This window comes from Haemaphysalis longicornis, unplaced genomic scaffold, assembly GCF_048455015.1.
Source record: "Haemaphysalis longicornis isolate Haplotype H1 unplaced genomic scaffold, Haemaphysalis longicornis Haplotype H1 scaffold_2, whole genome shotgun sequence".
Lineage (NCBI taxonomy): Eukaryota > Metazoa > Arthropoda > Arachnida > Ixodida > Ixodidae > Haemaphysalis > Haemaphysalis longicornis.
In genome coordinates, this window is record NW_027526295.1 from 12,663,283 (window position 1) to 12,688,284 (window position 25,002).

General features: G+C 46.2%; 1 protein-coding gene across 1 annotated transcript in view; it reads right to left on the reverse strand.

Annotated features, from left to right (window-relative positions):
* Positions 1-25,002, reverse strand: part of LOC144167830 (uncharacterized) — a 296,895-nt gene that overhangs the window by 151,112 nt on the left and 120,781 nt on the right. The window contains exon 6 of the mRNA XM_077696990.1: positions 311-633. Within this exon, the coding sequence (XP_077553116.1) occupies positions 311-633 (323 nt within the window). The remainder of the gene's footprint in view (positions 1-310; positions 634-25,002) is intronic.

Sequence of the window (25,002 nt, forward strand, 5' to 3'; positions counted from 1 at the left end):
CCCAGCCGCTATCAGTCGGCAAAAGCCTACTCGGTGAATAAGTTTTCCAACGTTGCAAGTGGCGCCGATCCTGTCGCGTCCCCAGGATACGTTATTCGCCTCCGAATTTCTCTCTTCCTTTGAACATATGTGTGCCTACACCTGCGCATCCCGCGCCCCGGTGGTCACGTTCCGTGTTACCCGCATTACATGTCGGACCGACCTCAGTGCTGATAGCTTGCGCTGGTTTCCTATAGAGGAGCTTTGTGCCCAGTGGTGCGTTACCTGAGGGCCCGCAAGCGTTGCGCGCACCTTGGCAGCCTTCGCCCACCTGTATGCTGGGAATGTCGCACAGCTGCTTCTTGGCGTACAGCTGCTTCCAGTTGAAGCCATCGAAGAAGGGGTGCGCCTTGAGGTCCGCGTAGGTGCGGGATCCGAGGCGCTCGGCGGGGTTCTTGCGCAGCATACGGTACGTCATGTCCTTGGCGGCAGTTGTGGCCGAGTGCACCTGCTTGCCGTTCGAGCGGGGCCACCGGAGCTGCGCCGTGATGATCTTCTCGCGCAGCATCTGCTTCGTCTTGCCCCGGAACGGAACCCGGCCCGTCATCAGCTTGTACATGACCACGCCGGACGACCACCAGTCCACCGAGCGCCCTGCAGCAAGCATATAACCCGCAAGCGCTGGAGTTACTTGACATGGGTTCACCCTGTTTTTTTGAGCGTATTATGCTGTTCCATTGTTGCTTCCAATGTTTTTTTTTTGTAATTATTACTTCTGTATTAACTCATCGAGAACCTAGGTACAGTCACTGACTGTGGGACCATTGTAGTGTTTTTACTTATGTACTTTTCTTAGGCACTTCAATAAACGTTTTTTTCAATAAACCCCTTCTTCATCTTCAAATCATCATCGTCATAATCAACAACCTACTTAGGTCCACTGCAGGATCAAGTCGTCTTCTAATGCACTCCGCCCGCTTCTGTCCTGTGCGGCCCGTGTATATTCTGTTAAACATCGCGGAATATCACTCAAGGAATGTAACTTCATTCCGAAGTTAATTGAACGCATCACACCGGTTGAATGGCTCCAGCAGGATCCAGAAGTCACCAATCGCGTTTCGCTGACAAAGAACGTCCCCCAACAATTTATAATTTCCTGAAAAAACCCTGAAGATGAGGTCGCCGCTCATTCCACTCCTGACGCCACAGTGGCGTGGGATTTGAGTTCGAATATTAGACTGAGTTCAGTTTGTTTTGCGATCAATTTGCAGGACGCACCCGAAATAAAAGCTGTTAAACAGCTTGCAGGTTTATGGCTACCTTAACACGCAGCAGCAATGCAAGCGTGACAAAATGAGTTACATGACAACCGCTGTTCAGTTTCCAACACAAAGCAGAGCAATTTATTCCTACTATTCCTAAAGATAAGCACTGGGTGGTAGCAATCATTGCGGCTTTCATCGTAGCATGGCAAACGTATCATCGTAGACAACAGGGCGAAAAAAATAGTCGTGTTCCACGTCGAGGTGGGCATCTATGTAACACGGAGCTTTCACCGTGGCATTACTGGGCTTAAGTGATCTGGCGTATCACAAATTTTCAAGAGAAGCGCTGTACGGCTAACCCCCCGGCTTTTATTTCAGATGAAGCCGCTTTACTAAGCACGCTTCTGTGCTTCTTTTCGCCCCCGCCGATGCTCTTTGAAAAGTTTTATGCCGCTTGCCACCACCGATGTCAATCGCAATTTGCGCAATCGGCTGGTAACGGCGCTTTCACGGATTTGTGCCGTCCGCTCGGAGGAACAATAGCGGGGGATCCACGTTCTGGGGCAATTCACAACGTGGAGCTCCCGCCATTTTCGCCTCAAGTTCCACCTCGTCGAATCAAGTTCCAGCTTCGAATCTGGTGAAGCGCAACTTGCCCACTTGGAACGCCGACGGGAGCCAATAAAAATGTTCGGTTTGAAGGGCTTTGGGAGAAACAGTTTAGGCTGTCTTTCACGTCCAAGCACGGGAACACCACAAAAGGTCGGTTTATGCGTGCACTGCTGGGATGTGGTGGAGAGAGGGGGGAATGCACGCGCAGCTAGGCTTGATAGGCTTGAGGCTCTCACCGATCACATGCCTGTTGTGCTGCTGGGAGATTTAAATGTGCAAGTCTGCGGCTCCATGGTCGAGTGTTGTGGGTTGATGTGTTACACCGACAGTAACAGGCCTACGACGCGGTTGGGAAACGGACAGCCCCATGTTGGTCTGCCAGACGAAAGCTCCAGTCCCTCCAAGTTTCATACAGCGAATTGGCTAGAAAGTGTGCTCAGTCGTAAATTACAAACAAACGTGTTTCGTTTACTGCACTCGTACTCAGCTTTGCTTGTCATCCTGCTCAGAGTGAAAGAGAATAAATATGAGTGTTGTTTTGCTTGGCGTAGTGGCTGATTATTCAGAACGGTGAGAGGTGGCGACTGCGTCCAGAAATACGAGATGTCGGGAGAAAAGTTGAGATTCAATCTCCCTGCGAAGAGGCCGCGAGGCCCAAGCGCAGAGGCCTTGATACGCGGAGAATCCCCCCCCCCCCTCCGCAAGCCGCTGCCCCAGCCGATCCTTTCCCCCTTTCCCCCCACCTATCGTCAACCGCGAGGCGCTAAGGGCCCCCGCGGGTGCGACAAGCGGAGACAGCCACGGAGAGAGAAGTATTTGTGGAGGAGAATCTGCTGGGATGGTACAGCGCGGGCGCGCGGCGGGTTATTGCCACTATCCGGCGAGGCTGAAATGCAGCTTGCGGAGCAGCACAACAGATGACGCTTCGAGCGCGTTGGCATAGTTTACATGTCCTTCTACCGATGCGACGCACAAATCTCATATCATCGAGTATTTTGTAACAGTTGCCAGATTTCTCTATGTAAAATAAAAAATTCCCCCGCATTTCCCCGAAGGGGAGTATGAGGAAGTGCGAAGCACGGGGTGATGCTATGAGGGGGAGTTTGTTGAAGTTTGGTGGCATTTTGCCCGTTAGTTACATTAACACCCCCTCGTGATCACGTTCGGCTTAACACGCCTCGTTTGTCCCTCTGCGGAAATCTTGGTGAATTAACGTGTATGTTCGAGAGATGTTCGAGAGGGAATGTAATCACGCACACACACACACACAAGAAAGTAAAGTGAAACGACAGTAGTTATTTCAGCACTTGTTTGTGTTGTCGTTGTATGCGTTGTGGTCGCTAAAGTGGACCGTTAAGGGTTGGTGCAGCCGCTATAACGCCGCTGAGTCGCCAACGCACGCCGCTGACGACGTAGTTTGAATGCGTTAAAGATATAAGGCGCGTTACTAACACTGATACCAGCGTCGCGTCCGTATGCTTAGTCGGTAGAGCGTCGCGCTGCGGCCGCAAAGTCCTCGGATCGAAACCTGGCGCCGGATGCTGTTTTTTTTTATATAGTGCCTGGCTGGCCGTGCCTGGCTGGCGCGCCGAGAGAGGGTGTTGCGAGCTGGAGAGTAGTAAAGGGGCTTTAGGAGAGTAGGCGAGGGGGGAGAGGAGGCGCTATGCGAGCGCCCTCACGCGTCGGAAATCCGGCGCCGTTGCTAGGCACGGTAGCTAGCTCCGTTGCTAGGCTGCGGACGGAGGACGGCGGTGGAAGCAGGAGTAGGCCCGACTAAGAAGTGCTTCGCACTTAATAAACAGAAGTGCTGGGCATTCTAGCAGCAGTTATTAATAAATACTGCCCTAGTTACATGCCGTAACGGCCTTGAAACGAAGTACTACAAGGAATCCCCGAGCAGACGACGTCTGCCGATGCCGCATTCTCGCCACGAGTGGTTCACTCTCGCCGCTCTCGCCTCTCGCCGGAGGAGGAGGAGGAGGAATAACTTTATTTTACGCTGGTTAGGTAAGGGTGTCGTTTGCTTGAGGAGGGGAGGTGCCCCTATTCCAGGGCCCCTGTAGCTCTGGCTGCACTCGTGGCCCGTCGTACCAGCTGTCGCTGATCTTCCGGGTCCGAGCTGAGCAACGCAGCTTTCCACTGCTCAAGGGTTGGGTTGGGTATTCGGGTAATATTTGGAATATCGGAGCAGGCCCACGTAATGTGGTAAAGGGAGGCATACTGTGTTGTGCAAGAAGGGCATTTGTTCGAAGGGTGAATTGTAGGATACATGGCGTGGAGCCTTCCTAGGTGCGGGAAGGTGTTTGTTTGTAGTTGACGCCAGAATGTCGCTTCTTCTCTTCTCTCGTTAAAGATTTGTGCGGAGGAGGAAAGGCTTGTCGGGTGAGTCGCTGGTGCTGTAGAATTGTGTTGTATTGCAGCATTATGGGCTCCGGGTAATTATCCTCCAGTGGCGCCCGGGAGGCATGGGCTCGGGCGACAGCGTTAGCTCGCTGATTGCCACGAAGAGAGCCATGTAACTAGTGTAACACTTGAGAGGTGTTCTGGCGCCTTGCTGGTGAGAATGCGGTGCGCTATAGAAGAGACCCTGCCCCTTGCATAGCTCCGGCAGGCGGCCTGGGAGTCGGTGATGACGCGTACGTGTTTTTGGTCTGACGCGCTGGATACTATGGACATGACTATAGCTGCCTCTTCTGCCCCTGTTGGGCTGCTTGTGTTGACGGAGGCCGAAGCTACCTCCTGTACACTCTAAACTTTTTTTCCACCCATATACTCCCTAGAGGTTCTTTTTCGCCTGTCCTCTAGTGATCCTCCTTGTAGGAGTTGTTTTACTACATGGAACAGGGAGGTTTTGTTTACCTCCTCAAAACAGGGTGTTTTTAGGTGATAGCAAGGTGTAGTTAGGGAGTGTTAAGAAATGTTAAGGAGAATTTAAGGAGATCAAAATGGAGTATTCTTTACTTCCTCAAGGCGTTTTTAAGTGATGTTTATGGACTTTTTACCCGGTTGAATAGGAGCCTATTATGGCTCCCTTGGGAAGTACTTATGTTATTTTAAGGGCGTTTTGAGGAGGTTCAAGGGAAGCATTTACTTCTTTTGCATGGAGTTTTACGTTTTGTAGGCCTCGCGAGGGGAGTTTTTAGGAGGTTCAAGGGAAGCATATATTTCTTTTGAATGGAGTTTTGCAAAGTTGGGGCAGTTTTGTAGGCCTTCCGAAAGGAGTTTTTTCAAGGCCACAAGGGAGAGTTTCTAGTTCCCTGCGGGAGTACTGATTTCACACGGTTTTTCTAGATTTCAGGTTTATTTCAAACGAACTTTCGCATACAAGTTTACATGGTACATGGTGTACACAAGGAGGCTCCGAAATAAAAACTTAGGGCGACCTTCTATAAGAAAGCAAAAATGGCAAATTGCTAAAAACACGCCAGTTAGGAATGGAAGACAGCAATAGAATGCTAGTTAAACAAACTGTAGAATTAATATTACTACAAGAACTGGAAATACGCGAAAAACAAAGATGGGCGCAAACACAACCACATGGTAAGTGAAATCATTATATAATAATAGCGGATCGAGAACGCGTCAGTACTTATCAGAACTTATCAGAACGCATCCGTACTCAGTACTAAAAGTGACAAAAATGGTTGCAGTGGTTTACAACAACAACAAAAAAATTCAGTTGGTGGTGAAATGAGCGATCTGTGTGCTAGTTGAACAGACTGTAGAAACAATATTACTACAAGAACTGGAAATACGCGAGAAACATATAGGCACAAACACAACGGCATGGTAAGTGAAATCATTATATAATACTAGAGGATTGAGAACGCGTGAGTACTTATCAGTACGCATCAGTACTCAGTACACAAAGTGAGAAAAATGGTTGCAGTGGTTTACAACAACAAAAAATTTTTTCAATTGGTGGTGAAATGAGCGAGAGCTGTGTAACGATTTCATATTGAAAGGTAACGAGCATTTTCTAGATGGTAAAGGCACAAGAGATAAATGATGTAGGAGACAGACAGCAATGAGATGGCTATGGATAAATTAGTAATATAAAGAACAAAAAATATGCTGCACAAAATACCAGTGCGTTTTGATAAAGACACAAATGCGCCAAGAAAAGTGACCCAGTCTGGGGGGTTAATTGCAAGGATATAGAACAGAATCGGTGGTATCGCGACAGCTTCTTCAGAGTGAGAAGAAAAAGCCATGTAATTCGTGTTTTTCCGATAATTTTGAGTTGATTCATTTGGCACCAGTTGCCAACATTATTTAGATAATTGTTTCAAGTTATATTAGTTGGTTAATATTATTGCTTCACTAAAAGATAACTGTATTATCAGCATACAGAAGGGCCCATCAAATATCCCCTGTTCAGTAAAAAAAAAAGAAAACGCCAGAAACATAATACGAAATTCTTTAAACCACTATCCAATGATTACAGGATTGAAAACAAATAAAACATTGGTGAGGCATATTGATGCGATAAAAGTGAATTAGTTCTAAATCCTTCACACGTGGTTTGGTGCTGGCAAGGTCCAAAAAGGCATGTTCCACAAACGTTAGAGCTCTGTGTGCCTTCTTGGGATATTGAATGTTGAAAACCCAGAACGATGCAAACAGACTACACAGTCCTCCCAGTAAAGATGATGCAGTCAAGACACTCTGGCCATCGATGCGGAGGCTAATTTCCCCGTTCGCGGAATGCAGGCAGGGAGTCAAAGGAACATCTACCTGAAAAAGCAAAAAAGAAAAAAAAAAGCCCCACATGTAAAATTCAAAACAGACACTATGGTTAAATGAACTTAATAATTCGGTCCAGTAATAACATTGTTATGCCAGGTTCCCTGCGAATTTCAGTACTTAAATTAGGAATGGAAAGGCTTCATAAAACCAAGTGCCAGTACAATAACCATCCTGGCTTTTGCAGCAATAAAAAAGATATTACTTCCGCACAATATACTCGAGCACAACTTTAAATGACAGTGAAGTTAAAATGCAAGTCTCTCTAGGTTGATAGATTAGCTCACGGAGAACACTATATACCCCTCTTACACCTGGCATTTTTTTAAAAATAAGGTTGAAATTAGCAAAAACACGTTTTCACCGGAAGGGCTTAAGTGGCCTGACGCGCACAACTTCTTTCTTGGCTGCCGCTGGATGGTGCTACTCGTCCATACTTGGGGTGGCAGTACCGCTTTCCAAGGGGGCATGCGAGCTACGCATGAGAAAATCGTTCGACGCCAAAACTTGCGGGGCCTCAAAAGGCCAATGTTTTTCTTCAGTGAAGCGTAAATACTGATCACAGGTCCACTGGAGAAACATTTTGCTTAGTGGTCTCGAACGGCAAATGACAGGGGAGTTTGGGGAAGCATGAGCGATTTGACCGGAACTGACCAAACTGCTTGGTACGTGGTAATGTTGTATTCAGTTGCTTGTATACTGCTATTAATCACCGCTGCTTCACTTGCTTCCGGTTTATCCTGATGCAAACAGCGACTGCAGTCGTGTTTGCGTCACGTTTGATGAGCACTTGAACAGCGATTTATCAGCACTTAAGGCATCGTGGCACTAAATCAATGCTGAAATGGCTATGCGGAGGTCCGACTTCCGTTTGAAATCAACTTGCTGGTTGCCTTCAATGACCCTTTAACAACAAGTTACCCTTATGCCTCATCACTGCAACCGATTGTTCCTCCGTGTGGTGCAAAGTGTGTTACTGTGAGTATTTTCAACGTGAAACGAACCGTTTCTGTGATTTGTAGGACTGATTCTGCTACTAATTGATTGATTGTGGGGTTTAACGCGCCGACGCAACGCAGGCGATGAGGCGCGCCGTAGTGGAGGGCTCCGGATTAATTTTGACCACCTGGGGATCTTTATCGTGCGCCGAAATCTCGTACACACGGGCGTTTTTGCTTTTCGCCTCCATCAGAAAAGCGGCCGCCGCGGCCGGGAATCGAACCCGCGACCTCGTGCTCAGCCGCGCAATTCTGCTACTAATTACTGCAGTGACAACAAGCTATGAAAGAAAATCCCGCCATCTCCACGAAGTGAATGATGATGAGAGGGGCGAATCTAAAATGCCTATCAGCAGACAATGTGGCGCATTAAGTGCAAGCTGCTTTCATAGTGTGTGCATTGACATTAGGATATGGCCCCCTGGCAGAATGATGCGCTGCGCGAGATTTTGCCGTACCTAAAAGGACAGGCAACTCATTTTTACGGAGTATAGGATCTGTAAAAGGGTTGCGAGTTGGGCGAGTTGGTAATTATGCATTGCGAAAAATAAACTGCGCGCAAATTAACGAGGACAAGAACACATGAGGACAGCACAAGCGCACACTCGCAACTAGTTTATTATTGCACAATTCAAAGCTTTATATGCCCAAGCGCCCAATTGCCGCGCCCCCAATGCGTCACAGTTCTCGGCGCACTCAGCCGGAAATACTAAAAAACCGTAACAACAAAACCACAAAACGAACTTTGAGGCGCACGAAAGGCGAAAAATCAGCAAAGATAACCGCATCATACATGGATTAACACCCCCCTCCCACCTCCAACACGCATTCCCAGAAGAAGCACCGAAATAGCGCTCAATGTGCGTCTAAATATGCGACTTCTCGATTAAGCAGGGCGATAGAGGGATGACTGACACATTCGGAACCAGCTTTTCTGATGTGGCTGGCTTCTACAATTTCTCGCGTTTGCTGGTTCTTATGTCGCAAAAGGATGGCTGTGCGCTCAAACACAGGGACACAATCAGGTCTGCATGCGCGGCAATGAGAAGATAAGTCGCTCAGGTCACGTTGAAAAATGAAAAAAAAAAATATACGGTACTTTTAGACGTCGTACGCTCGAGTTTGTGACAACGTACCCGTGTGCGGCTCTGTGTTGAAGTTCGGAGAAATGCAGGCGGGTTGTGTTATATTTCTCGTCTTGCATTACGCTTTCTTTTATATATTAGCGCCCTCTTCCCCGACCTCTCACCTTCCTTACCGCTTCCGTCTGACTGCGCTGATTTTCGCCAGCACGAAGTAACCGTCACGTTGCTTTGAAACGACGCCGCGCGCGACAAACGATTTTACCTCGAATGCCCTGTTACAAACCAGCCTACAAAAGAATGCGAACGCATACCCCAAAACCCACAAACAAGTAAAATAATACGAGTGTGCGCTTTTTTCTTTGCCCGTGCGCGTACGAGCGGTGAGCGGCACGGGTACCCGGGTACTTCGCTGTTAACCCTATCCAAACGTTTGACAAACGCATCGACTGATGAAAGACCACTTACCAGCGAGCTGTCCACACCTGTCGCCGTATCCAAATGCTGTTTGCGGCCGTTCCTCGTGTGACAGGGGCACATGAAAATCTTTCCACCAAATGGCACTACTAGTCCTTCACAAATAAGAAAAAACGACGGCCCAAGGCGAGGCTTGAAGCTCCGACCGCGCCGAGTCACCGGCCGCGCTGCGTTGATAGCACAGAGGTTGTATACATCCGGGCAGCCAGTCGTGCCCCCAGGGCAAGTTGAGTCGCTGCAGTCGGGTGCGTTCGCGCGCTGGCACGGGAATTTAAATCGTCTATGTATGCGCAAGCAAGCGAAGCAGATGAACGTTGCAATTGTTTGCAACGGCGAGAACTGCCTCTTCGTTAGCAGCAGAGTTTGACACCACCTATCGCCAAAATAAACAGATTGAGACAACACGGCCGCGCTCTCTGCCTGTGATCGCGCTGGTTGAAGCATCTATACGGTATTGGTTTTGTAGCTGCGTGCAACCGTTGCGTCCCGCTTACTCGTTCTAATTAGCATTAGGCCACGGTTGAAGTGCTGGTGCACGGAGACAACAGAAGACTAACATGGCGACCGCCCGCTTGAGATGATTACCACAGATAGGGCGTTTATTGTGGACGTGGTAGTATACAAGGAACCGAACGCCATCTCACAAATGGTGTTAAGTCGTTCTAAATCCTCCCTTTTGCTACCCGGATGGGCAACGGTACAGCAGTGGAGGTTCGTCCACTTCTTTAGATCATGCCTAGGGAGTACATTTTTTGCTATAGGTACTTTTCAGGGCACATTACTTGATTAAAACTCCATTTCCGGCTAGTTTGCGTTTACAGTGTAGGTCTGGGTCGATGACGGAAATTTCCATCTAGGGCCGATGCGGATACTTGGCTGCATCCGTGAACCTCGAGTCTGGGTGACTGCCGAATCTGGACTGAATATATTGGGTTCTCGCCGATCTTCTGCCTATATGATGCTCGGGGTGCATGTTCCGAGGTATTGGTGCCACGTTGAGTTTTTCTCTTAGCTCGAGGCGTGAAGTCTCCGTCTTCGCGGTGTGCCCTCCAGCGTTGGTTGAATATCCCAGACGAGGGAGTACATGTCTGCCGGTAGGAGTGAGCGTGAGACGTTCCCGCTGGCTTATAAGGTGTGCTTCGACATGCTCCTCCACTGTGTTGTACACGCCTAAGGAGAGGAGCTTCCCAGTTTCTGTGGTGGGTGGTAGACCGACGGCTTGTTTGTAAGCCTTGCGGAGGACGGTATCAAGCTTGTCCTTTTCGTAATTCTTGAGCTGGAGATACGGAGCTGCGTATACGATCCGGCTGATAGTTAGGGCTTGAATAAGTCTCATCACGTCTGATTCCTTGAGCCCGTGATGTCTGTTGGTAATTCGGCGAATCATTCGCATTATGTGTGCTGTGGATTGTGTGATTCATTGGATTGTGCATCCGCTCTCCCCATTTTGCTGTATGTGCAAGCCAAGGATGCGTGCTCGATCGACAATGGGAATCTCTTTCCCGTCCAAACTCAGTCTGATCTGGGGTTTCTCATATGCAAACCCTCGTCGCCGGCGTTTAACTAGAAGTAATTCTGATTTCTCCGGCGCGCATTGGAGCCCACTCGCTTGTGCGTATTGTTGCAGTGTGTGTACGGCGCATTGCAATTTTTCTTCTATCCCCCCATCCGATGCCGTGTTGGTCCAAATCGTTATATCATCGGCATAAATAGCAGTTTCGATGGGAGCTTCATCATGGCTATATTAAATAGGGTTGGAGAAAGTACGGCGCCTTGTGGCGTGCCTTTGTTCGGGGTTCTTATGGTGTCTGTGCGGAGATGTCCGATTCCTATTGTGGTCGTTCGGTTCGTCAGAAAGGATCGGATGAAGTTGTACGTTCGTACGCCACAGTTTGTTTCCTTTAGATTTTCGAGGATAGTATGATGGGCTACATTGTCAAAGGCTCCTTTCAGATAGCCGCAGAGACTTCTCGCCCTTAAGGACAGAGGACCCCGGACACCGATCCCAACCGCCAGAACACCGAGTCCGCTCCCACTCTGGTCTCCGAGCCAAGAGGGGGCAATCCAAGGAGAGCGCCAGGGCCAGCAGCCACCGTCAGCCTGACCCGGGAGCACCAAAGGTGAGCTGGGCAGCGCAGCTTTTTCAGAGTACCACTGCTCAATCCCTCCCCTCCTCTCCGCCTGCAACACAAAATCTTGCAAGCAGTCATCCGCGCGCAGACCAATTCATCGCCGAATTGCGGAAAGCTAATGAGGTAAATGCCCAACTTATGGCGCAAATTCGGCAACTTCGAGAATCCAACAGACAGCGACAGGAGGAAATCCGTCAACTACGAGCAGCATTAGCAGCAGTGGCCCCAACATCGCCGCTTCTATCGCCCTCACGGCCTCTAGAACCAGTGCAAGCTACACACCCATCACAAACGCCTGAACAAGCTCCATCTAGAAATGAATCAGTCGAAATGGAGAGCTAGTCAGAACCAGAACAGTCGAAGCTAGACATGATTATGAACGTCATTCGGGATACGCAGCGTGACATGCAGGAGTTATTTAAGGCAACACAGGATAACATGCTCGCCATATCGAATTTGCGTGAAGACATACAGCCTTTTCTGGATAAAGAGGCTGCGCGGAAGAAATTAAAAAATCGGACAACGGAAGCGCCGCCTTCAGACGTCAACCCCAATATACAAACCCCGCAACATGTCTAGTTCCAGCAAGGGAAAAAAAGCTCTCTTGCAGGTCTGGCAGTGGAACTGTCGGGGATACAAGAAGAAAAAGGCCGGTCTGCAACAATTTATATCAAGCCTAGAAGAACCACCGGACGTAATAGCTCTGCAAGAAATAGGAGTTGCACCCTCTCAAACCGGATACATTGCATACACAACGGATCCAGAAAGCAAGACAGCCACGTTGGTCAGGCGTAATCACGCAGTCATACAGCATGCAAAAGATGGAACTGACGTTGACCATGTTATAGTGGAAATATTGCCACCAAAACACTGTCATTTAAGCACATTTGTTTTGAATGTATACAGCCCTCCTAGCCGCAGAAAAGATTATTTCGATTACCTTTTCGCCAGAACACCCAAAATAACGGGGCGAAACCGCCTAATCATCGTGGGCGACTTTAATGCTGCTCATCCTGCGTGGGGATACCATGTCTCCACAATCAAGGGCGCCCGCCTATGGGAGACAATACAAAAACACGGACTTACAACGCTCACAGACCCAGAGCACCCCACAAGGGTAGGAAATAGCGTGTCTAGAGACACGTGTCCTGATTTAACTCTAATTAAGAATACAGAATACGCCGAATAGAAGAATACCGAAGAAACACTGGGAAGTGGTCATTGTCGCCACCCAGTTTCCCGTGTCCTATACCAAGAAGAAAATAGGGGCTACCAAGATTACAGATTGGCACTCCTTCCGTACTGCCAGAAATGGCATCACATCTGAAATAGAATCCATTCAAGATTGGATTGCCCAGATACACGCGGACGTAAAAACCTGCACCACAGAAGTTGCTCTAACTACAGATGCACCTGCGGCAGACTCGCACCTCCTACACCTGTGGGATGCGAGGAGATGTCTGAGCAAAAGATGGAAGCGGCAAAGGCACAACAGAAAGCTTAAACTTAGGATAGCCAAAATCATCGAGGAGGCTGCAAATTATGCCGCACAGTCAACGAGTCTAAATTCGCAGCAGCTATGCAATGGCCTGCAAGGTACATTGAGCACAGCGAAAACATGGTCACTGCTCCGCCACCTGCTGGATCCGACAGGAGCAATTCGGCGCGTCAGCAAACCATTCAGCGCATAGTGCATGAACACCCGGGAACTGATGACGAAATCCTTGATGCGATTACTAAGAAATGTATAGGTTCCCACATCCAAAATGTAACACACCCTGAATACACAGGGGAACCGAACGAACTACTAGACTGCCCTATAACGGTAGCTGACGTCAAACAAGCACTTGCCGCTCTCACCCGCAACACAGCTCCGCGCATAGATCAGGTTACGAACCAACCCCTAAGAAATCTGCACGACTCTTCCGTTCATTTCATTTCATTTCATTTATTTGCTTCTTAAAGGCCCGAAGGCATTACATAAGGGGGGGCTTGCGCCAAGGTATAAGAATACATACACCGAAAATAACAACAACAACAAGACTACAATAAAAAGCAACATGAGTTAGGAATAGCGAAACTATTGTAAACATAATTACTTGACAGAGAGAGGGAGAGAGAGAGAAAAAAAAGAGAAAACGTGACAACGGAATTTTCACAATCGATTCGGCAGGGGTATCACGTGAAGGCTGAAAGGTTCGCCGTTTCAAGTTTTTTGAGAAATAATTTTCGGTTAGGGCATGAAGCTATGTCATTGGGTAGGGAATTCCAAATTGCTATTGCGTGAGGAAAGAAAGAACTATTCATTGATAATGTACGGCACTTGATTCTAGAGATTGGGTGACTGTGGTTAAGACGGGCAGAAGCTCTTAGTGGGGGCGTTAATAAAGCATGTCGTGATTGTGACGGGAAATAAAAGGTGTGTAGAAGGAACAAACGAGCGATAACGCGGCGTGTAGCCAGGGTGGGGAGGTTGATAAACTGTTTGAGTGACGTCACACTGACTGTGTGGGAGTACTGTGATGTTATAAAATGGGTGGCACGGTTTTGTATCGATTCCAAATCGTGAGAAAGATATGATTGCGAGGGGTTGCAAATTGATGATGCATATTCTAGCCTTGGTCGAACGAACGTTAGATATGCAAGTTATTTAACATCGGCGGATGCGGTTTTAAGGTTGCGACGGAGGTAGCCAAGTGTGCGTGAAGCGTCTGAGCAGATGGATTCGATATGGGACACCCATGACAACGATGACGTCAGATGAACACTAAGGTATTTATACGTAGTGGCCGGGATTACTGGTACTGATTTAATTGTGTACAGGTGTTAAACACTAATGTGTTTTCGGGAGAATGACAAGACTTTGCATTTTTCGAGGTTTAATGGCATGAGAGATTTATCGCACCAAGTAGAAATTGTGTTGAGATCGTGTTGCAAGGAGTGGTTGTCAGAGGGACAGCGGATGGGGTTATAGATGACGCAGTCATGAGCGAATAATCGTAATTTTGTTGTAATATTGGTCGGTAAATCGTTTATGTAGATGAGGAACAACAATGGTGATAGACTCGCGCCTTGCGGGACTCCAGAAGTCACATTGGTGAGCGATGAGCGTTGGTTGTTAGCGGTAGTATATTGCATGCGGCCTTGTAGAAAGTGTTCGATCCAGCGTAGTATATTAATGGGAATTCCAAGAGAAGAAAGCTTAAGCAAGAGAAGATTATGGGGAACCCGGTCAAACGCCTTTGAAAAATCCAGAAATACTGCGTCCACTTGGAGGTTGTCTTCCATGTAGTAAAAGATGTCATATGTAAATTCTGCTAACTGCGTTTCGCAGGAAAATGACTTTCGAAAACGGTGTTGATGTCGATAGAAGAAGTTAATTGTTTCCAGGTAATTCATGAGGGCAGATGCTATGATATGCTCGAGCAATTTGCAGGGGACACTTGTGAGCGAAATAGGACGGTAGTTAGCGGGGTCTGCTCGATTTCCCGATTTAAAAAGCGGCACAACCTGCGCAACCCTCCAATCATCGGGAATGATGCTGGATTCTGAAGATTGCGAAAATATCAAGAAAAGTATATGACTGGATAAAACAATAGTGTTTTTCAATAATTGACTGTTAATTGATCACAACCGGCAGAAGATGACAACTTAAGTTCTTTGATGAGATGAAAAATGCCTTCACAGCTAACGTGGATAGCGGACATCGTGCTCACGCAGGTGGTTGAAGTGGGGACAGAAATAGCAGCGTTACTAGAGGAAAAAACGGAACAAAAATTGTCATTTAGGGCATCTGCACACTTATCGTTATTTATTGGCTCGTTGCCTTGGTCTGTAAGTTGTATTAGATTAGAGCCGGGCTTATTGCTAATCATGAGCCAAAACTTGTTGGGGTTAGCTTGAAGAATATTTAGCAGGTTTGTAGAGAAGAATTTTGCTTTAGCTTTACCTAACTCCTGAATGTACTGTTTAGAACATAACTGGTACCTGTGCCAGGCCTCAGAATGACCAGTTGCGTTTGCTCGTTTGTACAGATATTTCTTACGGTTTAGGAGTGATTTCAAATGTTTATTAAACCAAGGGTTGTTTGAATCAGTCTTGACCAGAATATTCGGTACGTATTTCTTTTTTAAGTTTAGCATGACATTTTTATAAATTTCGCAGTTTGCGTTGGCAGAGCGGTTTAGGTATATATTTTTAAAGTCTTGAAATAAATGCTCTAGCTCCCGGTTAAACGCCTCAAAATTTCCTTTCCTGTAATCGCAGAAGAACTTTTTTGACGGTGATCTTTTACGTAGTAGCAGGGAAATGCAAATATGTATAAGATTGCGGTCGCTCAAGCCTCAAAGAACAGTAACATTTTGACCGTTATCAGGGCAGGATGTTAGCAGTAAGTCTAGTGTATTATCTCCTCTGGTAGGGGCCGTTATCATTTGATTAAGGTTGAAGTCCAAAATTAAGCTGATAAACTCCTTTGATTCGCTGCGCGGTGAACTGTGGGTAGTTGTCAGCAAAGGCCATGAAATTTCCGGAAAGTTAAAATCTCCGTACAGAAAAATAGGTGCTTGTGGAAACATATCTCTAACGCGAGTAAGGTAAAAACGGAGACAGCTACAGAAGGAGGTGGGGTGATCCGGTGGGCGGTAGCAGATGCCAAATACTGACTTCATATTGGTGTTGTACACCAGCACCCATGTTAGTTCCAAGTCACCGTCATGAAAGATGAGGGAAGAAGAGAAAGTATTCTTTACGGCGATTAGGACGCCGCCACCGCGGCGATTGCTGCGGTCACGACGGTCAAGCCCTAACGAAATTTTACAACAAACACTGGGAATCTGGCACCCTCCCCGAAGATTGGAAACACGCCCACATAGTACTCATCCCGAAGCCGAATAAACCTCCTACCCTAGACAACTTGAGACCGATGTTTCTCACGTCGTGCCTCGGAAAACTCCTCGAGCACGTAATTCTGAACCGTCTACAGCCATACTTAGAAGATCGCGAATTTTTCCCTGAAACGATGTTTGGTTTCAGACCGAAGCTATCTGCCCAAGACATTCTGCTACAACTAAAGGAGGAAGACATCCACCACGCCTCTCCACACGGCGTCAGGGCAATTTTGGCGTTATATCTCTCGCCGGCTTCTCAGATTTGCGCGCGCTCTTCATGTTGCACAAAGGCAAATGTTTTCCATTAGTGCTTCTTGAGAATTGGGCGGAAATGTGTCGTGCCGAACTGCAACACTGGCTACGCAGCCTGCAAAAAAGAAAAGGTTCCTTTAATGTTCCCAGTGACCGGATGGAAGTGTGGGTTCGTATATATTCCCAGAAAAGATAGGGAGCTCACGTCTCGTAACTATGTTTGCGTAAAGCACTTCTCGACGAGCGACATAGAGAGGCGGCGGTATTACGGCTAGCTTGGCGACGAAGTCCATCTAGACAAACCTTAACGCTCGCCGTTTACCTACTAGACGCCGTGCCGTCAGTATTTCTGAGCTGTCAGAAATATTTGTCTTCTGTTCGCAAAAAAAAATTCCCCCGCATTTCCCAGTGGGGGAGAATGTGAAAGTGCGAATGCACGGTTGTCGGCCCGCTTGCGGCGCTTGCGCTCGGCCCCCGCAGCCCACCTCTTCGCCGCCTTCTCTTCCATCTCTTCCATCGGGTTTGTAGTATCACGTGTACACCACGCAGTTATCAAGCCGCTATAACGCCGCTGAGTCGCCAACGCACGCCGCTGACGACGTAGTTTGAGTGCGTTAAAGATATAAGGCGCGTTCTGACACCGATATCAGCGTCGCGTCCGTGGCTTATTCGGTAGAGCGTCGGGCTGCGGCCCGCAAAGTCCTCGGATCGAAACCTGGCGCCGGATGCTGTTTCTTTCTTAAATATAGAGGAGCACTGCGGACGCCGACGCCGCCGCCGGCGGTGGATGGTTTGGCGTCGCTTATAAAGAGCATTCGCTCTTAAAAAAGAAAGCCGGCATAGCCGGCAGCCGGCTATGCATTGTGGGAATCGCGGAGAACCACGGCCTGCGATCCCGAGCCGGCGCGCGCTTTGGGAGAGACGGTTGCGCGCTGAAACCGGTCCGGCGCTCCGCTGGTTCGTCGGCGCCCCCGAGAGATGGCACCACCGGTCCATGCGGGCATAGGCATAGGCGCGCTGGCGGCGCGAACGTGTGCGCGCGAGAGACGGGAGAGTCTCGTCGGAGTCCCGGTCGGGGCTGGTTCGGTGGAACAGCACGGCGATGTCAGCGGATACATGTATCTCAGGTTTCTCGAAAAACAAACTAGGCGCAAAGGCACGGTGTAAAAATGGTTCAAGGTGACAGTAGGAGCTTCTCGGAACACGCTGCCAAACCTTTCCTGGAAGTGCTCTTTGAGACGGCCCTGGCAGAAACACCCAGATCTTAATTTTGGTTAGGTAAGCAGGCATTTCGTTTTTGCGGGACTCAATTTCTGGGAGTGTTCATTTTTAAGAAGGTATCGTGAACTGTTAAGAAGGTTAAGAAGGTACTGGTAACTGTTAAGAACTGTTAACTGTTAAGAAGGTATCGTGAACGCCAATATTGGCCATTGTGTTGACATTGCGCCTATTACGGATGCTCCAACAGTGGTCAAAAAGACCATTGTTTTGTGTTTAAGTTTTTTTAAATATTTAGCTTTTACACCTTGATAATTGTTGCTGTGATCTGCCACCACCATGGACAAGCCCAACGTGGTTGCTGCTGCAACAGTATGGTGGCAACTGAAGATTTAAATTTCCTGCTTTTAATACTCCCATAGTACACTCTTAATCTGGTTCCATATAAGTTCCAGTTAAAGAGGGCGATACATATATTTTATGTGGAACCGAACGAAAAAATAACTGGAACGAGGCATATAGGTGGATCTTATCTGGAACCGTCAACTTGTTTTCTTTATGTTTGTGGTTTTTATCTGGAACCGAAAAGATGGGGTCGTGCGATGTCGGCGGTTAAGGTTACTGTTCCACTTATGTTCCAGTAAACGGTTGTAGAGAGTGCGTTTGTATATTTTTGCTCGTGTCTTGTTCCACATAACTCGTGCTCGGCAGTGAAGTATGCATCTTTCACGCATCAACGGGAACAATGAACCGCATATATATTTGGTGCTCCTTGAACGAAGATGCACCTGCGCATATAAAATACACGCGCACACCGCATACAAAATTTAATGAACTTCGCCGACATTTATGAAACTGCCTTGCAGCAGTTAACTTTCATAATACGGATAAGGTGTCGTTTTAGTGATGTCCTTTGACAGAACACGAAATCCTAGTTCTTTGCCATCGCCGTACAAAGAATTACCATTGTCGAGAGAAGTATATCTTAGGGAAAAGAAGAAATTGCAGGAACCCATTTCCAGGTGTTCTGCGGCACTCAAACCGCTTTCGTGAACATCCTATGTTTCTAATTTGAAGTGTGAAATACAAAATTACCAGTGACTTGAATTTGAGAAGCACTAAACGTCTTCCCTTTCCCCGTCTGCCGTTCGGGCGAAGCCATAACTACTATAGTGCTGAAGAATTCGTCGTGCTTTTGTGAGCACCTTCATAACGAAATACGTGTTGAGGCTATTACATGTTACATTACACAGCTTCGCAGAAACAGCAGTTTTTGTTAAACGATCAGTCATAATCTCGCTGTGTGCGGGCAATTTTAAGTGCTTCATAGGAATGCATAACTGGCTACATCCTGCCGTGGAAAAGGTACTTATTCCACGTTACTCATGTTGTGATGGGGTACATACATAATGTTAACCGACTGCGTCACATTTTACGCCGCACACGTCATGCTAGCATGCAGTTATATGCCTAGAATTCCGTTTGTGTATTTCGTCTCTTCCGGCTATTAATTTCCGCAAGCAAAAACAAAAGCCTCTTTACAGGAGGAGAACAACACAAAACTTGGAGAACTAAATCTACCACGCGGCGTCTATATATTCATTCTATATATTATTACTGAAATGGCATTCTTATTTCAAATTATGCATTGCAGACTCGGGATAATCCGCGGTGTTACCTTTCTTTATGTTGTGCCTTGTCATGGTAATTCAAGCTCATCGAATAACCTGCCTTCCCCTGCTGCTCCCCCGGTTGCGGTCTCCCGGCAGTATTTGTTTTCAGGATCATAACAGCTGCGAAACGGGCAGATGTATTATTAATGGCTACTTAGCTATGCCACACTGTCTTCAGTATACGAAAATTGTTTTGTGTAACGTGGGTGTAAAAGAGCGTCGCAGTACATTTTATTTGTTTTGGAAAGGCTTGTTGTCAAGAGAACGCAGTCAATAAACCAGCGTCGTTTGGTGTTCACTGCAAAAATTAACGCAGAAAAGCTGTCATTGAAGTTTATGCACACATATCGCACGTGCTTACAGCCCGCAGCGAGAAACAACTTTAGCCCAACTGTGTTAAATTGGCTAATATCTGAGCTCTTTGTTGCAGCCTCAGCGCCACGTAGACGTTCGCTGAGAGACATACTCCCATTTTTCGAAGCAAATATAAGCGATCAAGGGCGCCGAGCTCGTGATCACTACCGCGGTCTGGTCAGTGTCCACAGCGCGCATCGCGCAAGCCACCGAGGAATGAAAAGTTGGCCGAAACTATCACGAAACGACCACCACAACGACGATAAGGAAAAAACGGGACTGCGTTAACAGTTTTATCGACAGCAGCGCCCCTATCTCTCAACGTTAACTCATAGAGATAATATTCCGTTTACGCCGCTAGTTTTTGTTCTTCCGCATGCAGCGCCACTAGTGGCGTACTGTGACGGTTTTCTCGATTGCTCGCGTTATGCGCCTTATGTACTAGATTAACTGTCGGTCAGACTGGCGGGAAGTTTAACAGTTTGGTCGGTTTGGCTGTGGCGTGAAACTGCGGATTTCTGCATATCATCGGGCAGTATTTACTGTTCGACGTAGTGAAGTTTTGCCAGGAGGCGCAGAAAACGTCAGTGCTGCTTATTTATCTCCTGGTAACGGTTGTTGCTCATTGACTTGTTCATCACTGCGTCCGATAAACATGCCGCTCCGCTGCCTTTTGTTAATGTGCGAGAAACGTTTACTGCCGTTATTCACTTAAACTTGCGTGTTTGTGGGTAGGAGTCGGATTGACATTTCTGCCTGCGTACGTTAGCTAGTGCGATTTGGAAAGTTGGTGGTGCGAGAATTTCTCGAGTCTGGTGTGGTGTTGCTTAGTTGTACCTGTCAGCGGTAGTTAATCTTTTCGGGTTAGTCGCTCGCTATTGTCTCCCGCGCACACACGGAACAACTTGTTTGTCAGAGCGTCTGTCTTAGGCTTATCGGTATTTTCAAACTTTCGTGTTAATTGCGTTGTATTGGTCTGCTGAGAACCATAAATTTACCGTGCTAATCACGTTATTACGCCTAATGTTGATGTGCGTTCAAGGCGTTAGCGGCAGCACTGCTTACGTTTATCTGTGCTGTCTGTGTAGTTGTTCCAGGTTTCTTCCAATGCCTTCGATGAATTCAGATGTTCTGTCTACACTAGTCAACTTTAGTTGGCTCCCTTGTGTGTAGAGAAATGCAAGGGAAAGTGGTTGTCGTAGCAGTACCGTAGTAACAAAACGCTCCTTTTGTGGAGGGGAAAGCAGGTGGAAACACGCAGAAAGTGTTGCTGCTTCTATGCTGTCAATTACAGTGGTAACCTGAGACCTCATAATAATTGCCCATAAAGCTCACGTGTTGACTATTAGAAGTTCTAACCCGACAAAGGAAGTTTAAAAATAATCTATTCCTGTAATATTGTTCAAGCCAAATTCTATGCAATTTAAAATAAGAAATAGAAACACCGAGATAAAAATTGGATCTGAAACAGTGAGGCAAAAACAGCAGATAGCAAATTCCTTCAACCAGTTCTTTCAGTCGGTCTTCACTAGAGATGAAACCGATCAGGTGGATGCTGACCAGGCTTGCCCGCGCGCCTGCACAATGGAGCCCTTTTCCATTATGCAGGAAGGGGTGTTCAGTCACTTGCTAGGGCTTGACACTAAAAAACCAAACGGACCAGATGAAATTCCCAGTGAATTCTTACGACCGTATGCCGAATGGTCGTCCTTTTATTTAACAATCATTTTCAGAAAATCTCTGGAAACGTCCTCATTACCGCAAGACTGGCGCACTGCGATTGTAAAGCCTGTATACAAAGCTGGCAATCGGCTTCATGTGAACAATTATCGCCCCGTTTCACTGACCTCTGTGTGTTGCAAAATTACAGAACATTTCATAGCAAGGCATATTATTATTTTTCTTGAGTCAAAAGAGTTTTTTTATCTCCATCAACACGGATTCAGGAAGGCGTTGTCAACTGTTACTCAACTGATAGAAACAGTTCATGATTTTTATTTATCTCTCGAAGCTCGACAACAAATAGACGTCATTTGTGTAGATTTCGCCAAGGCGTTTGATAAGGTTCCTCATAACAAATTAATTTTTAAGCTTCAGCTACTAGGACTTAGCTCAGATATACTAAATTGGATAGCCGCGTATTTAAAGAACCGTCAACAAAAGTACGTGTAGATGATTGCACATCTAGTTCATTGAAAGTACTGTCCGGTGTCCCACAGGGGCCTGTTCTGGGTCCTTCATTGTTTTTAATTTTTATAAATGATATTTCCACAGTTGCCGAAAGCCGGTTAAAATCAAACTTTTTGCAGACGATTGTTTAATTTACGCTCCTGTAACTAACACAAACGACCAAATCAAAATTAATCGCTGTCTGCAAGCCTTGCATAATTGGTGCACCCAGTGGGGGATGGAAATTAACTTTTCAAAGACTACGTTCACCCATATAACCAAAAAGAATCTGTACTCGCATATGATTATAAAATCGGAAATAACTTTCTGACCAGAACACACAGCTTTAAATACCTGGGGGTAACTATTACCAGCGATTTGGGGTGGCACACTCACGTTGAGGAGGTGTGTTCAAAGGCCCACAGAAAGTTGTTTTACTTGAGGAAAAAACTCGAACATGCCCCTAGAGACGTCAAATTACTTTCATATAAGACATTGGTTCGCCCTATTTTGGAGTATGCGTCTTCTGCATGGAGTCCTCATCAGCAGTCACTGAGAGATAAACTAGAAAAAATTCAAAGAGTCGCAGTGCGCTTCATTTGCTCGCGGTAACGGAGGACAGAATCTGTCACAAATCTGTTAAAATCATGTACGCTAGAACACCTGCAAGTGCGCCGCGAAAAGCAAAGGTTAAAACTCCTGTTTCAAATTATAAGAGGTGAAATGAAAATAAATAAAGACACATACATACAACCTGCACCCAAACGAGGAGCTCGGCTGAACCATAGTCACCCATTAAGGCCTTTTTGGGCGCGTCTAGATGGCTTTAAGAATTCTTTGTTTCCTTATAGCATAGAAGTATGGAATAGACTTCCAAAGTACGCTGTTACTAGTTCAAATGTCAAAGCGTTTGAGTGTTCGCTAGAATTGTACTACCGGCAGCACGAAAGCTAATGTCTGTTTTGTCATTGTGTATTGTTTTTTTGATTTTTTTCGTATTCCTCCCTGTAATGACCCTCAAGTGAGGGTTACAGTATCAATAAATAAATAAATAAATAAATAAATATTATGCTATCAATGTCAGCGGCAGCTCGAGAGTCGGAATAATTTTCCAAGCGCTTAGGTGCAAAGTTGTTGCATCACGATGTGCACCAAACATTAATCCATTTCTGTTCTTCCTTGAATGTAGAAATTATACTGCAAAATCAGATTGCTACATTCTGTATTCATCCTCTATGACCTGTTCAGAAACAGTCTATGGCAGACTGTGGAGGCATTTGGCCCTCCACTGTGTTTTTGTTCCACTGCAACATAGAAGTGAAAACAAATTATTTCCATTGCTTACATGCATCCGCGAAGTCATGGCTGTGGCATGTACTATGGCTGAAGTATCTTCGGCATGCTGAAGGGTCGTCAGGGAGAGTGTGGCGGATTATGAATGCCCTGTGGAGCTCATAATCCACAAAAGAGTACCTTTTGAGTCATGCATATTGTGCAGATATTCGCCACTTCGCATAGACCAAGGACAGGTGAGCTTAAAGTATGTTCAAATATTTTGATATCTCAGACTGTTTAGCAAGAAAAGATTACCAGGACTTCCGCTGTAAAAAAGATTCCAGTTTCGTGGAACGAATCAGACATTGTTCAATATTTTGTCGTGCTCACTGGGTAAAGTACGGCATAAATTTATTCTCTGATATTTTTGTCTGTTTATTTTCTAGGCAATAGGGCGAACATAGACTTAAAACAACGGAACAAGGAATGCATATGGCCCTTTTAAGTGTATTTGGACCGTCTCTTCGATGTGTATGATCATAAGGCAACAAATTAAAGCTCTTGCACGGGATGAAATCATTTCATTTTACAAGTAAGTACGCACTGCCATTTTTGGGTCTTTCATGGTGCGTTTTTAGGTAGTTGCTTTATAAATAACGGTTTGAAACTTCTTTTCAGTGACAGCTTTGCCTGTGGTTCAAGGTAGGAACTTTTCGGAACATGTTGGCAAACTTTCCTTGAAGTGCACTTTGAGACGGCCCTGGCAGAAACACCGAGATATTAATTTTCGTTAGGTAAGCTTCCATTTTGTTTTTGCGGGACTCAATTTCTGGGAGTGTTCATCCCAATAAAATCTCACTGTTAAGAATTTATCGTGAGCGCCAGTATTGGCTATTGTGTTTACATTCCGACTATTACGGATGCTCCAACAGCGGTCAAAAAGACCACTGTTTTGTATTAAAGTTTTGTAAATACTTAGCCTTTACAGCTTCAAAGTTCTTGCTGTGATATGCCAGCACCACGAACACGCCCAACGTGGTTGCTGCTGCAACAATACGGTGGCAACTGAATATTTAAATTTCCCGCTTTTAATACTGCCGTAGTACCATTAATACTCCCAAATACAGGTGTAGCATGAGTAATGCTTGCATTGGATTTTGATAGGTGGCTAAATAAGGGGTAATTCTTTTTTGAAGGGAATTGTTTAGAACAAAGAAAGTGATGTCTGCAATAAAATGTGTTATATTTGTAATTTATAAAAAAATTATGCAACAGACTTGTTCAGCATTCGTCAGCTCAACTTCTGGCTCATACCACTACGCCAATATGGAGGTAATACATATCTAGAGAAAAATATTTCAGGTGGAAATAACTCCATAAAAAATTTCTGCCACAGTGCGATGTTTACGATTTCCTATTACTGGCCATTTATTTCTTTGTGGTAGAAACATCGTTTAGCTGTAAGTTATATTAAGGCAGCGTCAGTACAGATTTCTAGGGAGCCCATTATAGAGTAGAGAGACGTTTTTTTGCAGTGAGAAGGCGTGTAAATTTTAATGCCAAAGGTGATTATGTTAAATATTATTTGATTATTAAAGGAAACCTCTCAAGGAAAAAAACCCTTATATTCGGAATACTGAGGAAGGAACGTGCAATACTTTCCAGAATCAGGGCAATTTTATTGGTTGTCTGTACTGATATCGTTCAGCGCACTTTCCCCTTTGACAGCACTAAAAAAACACAAGAAATCACTGATTTTAAATCGATTACTGTGTTATAGAAGGGCCTAAGCAACTCACTCATTTAACGCAACCATGTAACACAATTTTCTTGTTTCCCAAAGGTACATGAGGTGAGCAGTGAGTCTTCTCGAGGCCCGGT